Source organism: Amphibalanus amphitrite, unplaced genomic scaffold (assembly GCF_019059575.1).
Source record: "Amphibalanus amphitrite isolate SeventyFive unplaced genomic scaffold, NRLGWU_Aamphi_draft 000057F_arrow, whole genome shotgun sequence".
In the NCBI taxonomy this organism is placed as follows: Eukaryota; Metazoa; Arthropoda; class Thecostraca; order Balanomorpha; family Balanidae; genus Amphibalanus; species Amphibalanus amphitrite.
Window position 1 is genome coordinate 280,002 of NW_024881553.1, and position 4,647 is coordinate 284,648.

General features: G+C 45.6%; 1 protein-coding gene across 1 annotated transcript; it reads left to right on the forward strand.

The window, feature by feature from the left end:
* Positions 1-1,139: 1,139 nt before the first annotated feature.
* On the forward strand, positions 1,140-4,609 carry LOC122378279 (28S ribosomal protein S18b, mitochondrial-like). Its single transcript, XM_043359150.1, is given in 3 exon segments — positions 1,140-1,250; positions 3,740-4,282; positions 4,284-4,609. Coding segments are annotated over 2 exon segments (522 nt in total). The 5' UTR covers positions 1,140-1,250; positions 3,740-3,905; the 3' UTR covers positions 4,429-4,609.
* The last annotated feature ends 38 nt before the right edge of the window (positions 4,610-4,647 follow it).

A 4,647-nucleotide genomic window follows, 5' to 3' on the forward strand; every position in this document is an offset into this window, starting at 1 on the left:
GACCCTAAAAAGTAGGGTGAGATGAACATCAATTTGTAAGGCTTTCGGTGAGAAAATATTAAAAATTAGTGGCATGGCTGTGAAGCTGAGTTTACGTAGAAGCCCTAGAAACCACAATTTTCATTGTATAAACTTAAATAGACCACTTTTGCCGAATATTGTGGACACAATAACAGGACAATTATTAACTGGAGATGGCGGCATACATATGAAGCTTTATGTTAAGTAGCACACTCTGGAACATATCGTATTATACATCGTTCGAATCGCCGATCTCTTCTGACCATGTCCACCAAAGGGCATCGCGCCATTTTGCGCCATTTTGCTTCTACGGTGAATAACGTGAGCCAGTTCAGTCCGCGAGCGGCTGTGGCTCCTATTCGATACGACTAAGCTCATTGACCTGGCTCGAAGCTGGTGTCACCTGGTGGGCGTCTAAATGTGGCTTGACTTTTGCCATAAGATGTGCTTATTGAAATGTCATGTAGGCATAACGCTGTGCTCAAGAAAAACTGTCCGATTTCTTGTCGCGTTTGATGTCCAAGCCGCACAAGTCCCGTGGTCGGCTTAAGATCTAACGTCAAAAGCGCCTATGTGTTTGTATTGTTCGCGTCGCGCTGACCTTAGTTGCTGCCCGGCCGGGGCCGACTAACGGTGGCTGGCAACAGCTGCAGATGCGGTCATGTGACGCCCTGGGGCGTCCTGGCGGTCAGTGCAGCGCGGTCGGCTGGCGGGCTCGCCACACTTGCGTTTGGAGCGGCCTGGGCCGGCGGGCGAGCCGTGCGAACGTGCGCCAAATCTTGGGCCGAGCGGCCTGTCGCTGTTGGGCCGAATCTCCTTGGGCAGTTCGTTTCTTTTCTTGTCTTTGCATTGGCAGGGAATACGTCCTTGATCACGTGGTGATGTCTTGCACCACTTTCAGGTAATGTGGGAATTAATGCGTGCTAATTCTGAAAAAGGGCCACTGTGCGGTGGTAGCAGCACGCCGATTTTACGACTTGTCAAATTGGGTTTCCATGGAGACATCAACAGGCCCATTGCTCCAACACTACCACAAGTGTGACGTCAGCTCGCGCAATTTGATAGCAGCGTGGTAGCAGCAGCCCGTGAAACACCGCCCTGTGCACCATTTACTGTCACCACCAACCGTTTATATAGCCTTGCCACCAACTTCCCACACCTCTGACCGGAACTGCATGCGAAGACCATCTGTGCGCTACCTACTTTTGCCTGGCATTGAATGGATGAATGTATGGGTATATTACAGATAATTTCAAACTGTAAGGAAAGTGATGTCAAAGTACTCATAGCGAAGCAGTGCTGTGCAGTGCTGAAGGTGATGCATTGGAGTTGCAATCTAACAGTCTCATGAATTGGAATGTTGTACAAAAGTCAATCACTCCCCGAAATGTGATCAAACATTTTCTCTGATTCATTTCATTTGTGGGACAGGGGACTCCACCCGAAATATCCCTGCACCCCTTTGATTCTATAAAATAGGGCATGAAACCACGGCCACCCTACTACACGATTCCGTCATAGGGTCCAATATAAACAATCAATCAAGGGTTGTGGTTCAAGGGTGGTGCAATTTGTGTATCCTGCAGAGACAGCTGTCCGTTCTAGTCTTTATTTCTATGACTTAAATGGACCAAAAATATTTTTCACAATGGCAACATTGCAACAGTGGTGTTGACTGTTGACTGTGATTTGTGGTGGGAAAGAAAAAGGCTCAGTACTAGTAGTAGGTATTAAACCACTTGCGGTGTGATATTGTCATCAACTTTTTCACCAGAGTAGGTGCTTATTTTCCATCAACATTAAATGCAATATTTAATGCATCCCTTTTTGTGCTAGAAGTTAGAGCTTCTTTAATCTGTATGCAATGTTTCTGATGATTTGGTCATATTATGCACAGTGTCAAGCAGTTTTAAGTCCTATAAGGGCTGTTATAGTGATTCTACCTCATGGCCCAAGTCTCTGAAAGTAAAAACCACCTAACCTAACCAGAGATGTTTGCCCACCAGGGCCACCTGTGACCTGAACCTGAGATGTTTGCCTTCCTCCCTCCCTCACCCATAAACCCCAGGTCCCAACATTAACTTTTTCCCAATTTTCTAGCATTTTCATGTTTATGATTATGATGCCATTTTTATAATGCCATGGAATAAAATCTGTAATATGTTTTCATTCAACTTTGGAGTTTATCCGGTCTACAGGATAAATGGCGGCTTGAGTGTGATGGGCAGTGCCGACTGCCGGGCGGCAGTGCAGACTGGTGTTTGATTCATCTGTGATTGAATCGATTGGATTGAATCAAACAAAATTTGTTGAATCAAAAAGGTTTGATTCACTGTCAGGATTGTTTGATTCACAAGCCATGATTGAATCAAACGCATTGGGAATCAGGGTTGATTGAATCAAAAAAATTAATGATTCATGAACTTTAAAAAAAAATGAAGTGAACGAACATAGTTCATTATCAACAAATATTAACACTACTGCCATTACATGACAACAAAAAGAACACAACAAATACAATACTATCCCTGATATTTTGTATCTTTTATTTTTTATTGAATCAAAAAAGAATCATTCAAACAAAATTGGCTGAATCAAACGTGAATCATTCCTTTTATTGTTTTTGATTCTCTGAATCAAAAGGAATCGATTCACCAAATTTTTTGAAGGAATCAAACGGTGATTGAATCAAACAAAAATCAAATGAATCAATGGTTGAATCCATCCATAAAAGGTGAATCAAAAACCAGTCTGCGGCAGTGACAGTAAATATTGCACAAGTGCTTTGATAGGTGATACTTGTAACTTGATTGTGCCATCAATAACTACCAGATAAGAAATCAGTAGGTAGGTCAAAATAATCATCTGGTATGCTTTTTATAATCGCTTTGGCAAATGGACTTTTTGTATGCCAATACCAAAATAACACCATATTGACTTAAACAGCGAATCAGCCTGAGACTTTTCTGCTCACATGGTGAATCTGCATGCATATTGGTTTGAATATTGAATAGTTTGTACTTTGTAACATACCTGGTTAAGCCATGGATTCCTGGATACAGGACTCAATTAGGAACATGAACTAAAAGATCATTAGCTAGACTGATTGTTGGAAAGCATCTGAATGGTGTTATTATCAGCTCAAGCCACAAAACTGCTGTTTCGATTCAAAACTCCATGCAGAAAGTCATATCACATTTACATTGGCAGGTATGCCCCAATCAGCCGTTGACTATTCTGCCTTCCAGTTCCTAGTATCCTCACTGTTTCACCTCTAATTGAGCTAGAGCTTCAGGATAAAAAGGAGTGTGTAGGTGCTCCATTGTGCCATAAATCAGTGTCCCTTGCCAGTTTGGATGGGAAGCGACATCCACATCAAAATAATTTTCCACTCTCACCTCCATCTTTTTTCAGAGCAATTTTTCACTCTCCGTTTTACCAATAAGAGCATCTGCGTGTACATTTTACCTCCCTCCATATTTGATTCAATTATCTTATAAGGCAGCTCCCGCATCCTCCAACATTCACAAATAAATTGTTTATCCCTGTTTTCAACACTTTCTAGAGCCTTTCTGACTGGCAGTTTTCCACTCTGAGCCCTCTTTGTAGTGATGAATATTTCCCTCCGACACCCAATCCAAAATATGATTTTGGGACACCGCCAGAAAGACAACATATTATTGGATAAAGGTGTGACTGACCTCTTTCCTTCTTCCAGTTTATGTTAATGAGCAATATTTACTGTGGAAAATCAGCCTTGGGGAGATTATCTCAGTTCAACTGCTTCTACCGGATCTACAGGTCTCAAGATTACTTCTGAAAGTGAACACTGCTGTGAGTGAAGTTGGGCGCAGTTGGATCTGTCTTGGTCGGGCCGCGCGGCAATGATGCAGTCTGTGCTGCGGTTGGCGGGCACGATGCTGTGCCGGTCGACTGCTCGGCCGTGCCTGTCGGCGGGCGCGGCGCTGTGCCAGTCAGCGGCTCGGCCGTCCCCGTCAGCAGGCCTGCGTACCTCGGCCGTCGCCCTGGCCGGTCCGGTTGGCGCGGAGCCCCCGCTGGAGCTGCGGCCACTGAACAAGGATCGCAGCAACCCGGTACCGGTGGAGACGAGCATCGCTTACCTGCAGAGCGCCGCCTACCGGGCCACCTACGGCTCTGAGCCCGTGTGGCGCAGCTACCGACGCAACCACAAGGGCCACATTCCGCCGCGCAAGACGCGGCGCACGTGCATACGCGGTGGCCAACTGAGCACTGGCAATCCGTGACACGTCGCGCACTGGCCTCTGCCAGGTGAAGCACCGCGAACTGCTGGCCGCCATGACCAAGGCTAGGGAGTACGGCACGCTGGCGTTTGACGTGCCCTTCCGGGTTTACGACTACAGCGAATATAAGCCGAGCGCGGCCTAGTCATGAGTGATAGGGTGGTTAGGTGAGGGAAGTGGCATGTTTGTTATCGCTTGCTTGGAAACATGAGCGCGAGCTGGTTTATTGAACTGTATGACCTATGTGCTGTCTGCATTGCGAGTGCTATTTACAACCAGCAACAGGTTCGCAAGCCCCATTGGAGAATAAACTCTGTCGTTTATAATCTTTGACTTATTTCAAGCCGCTATTCGACGAGAAGGA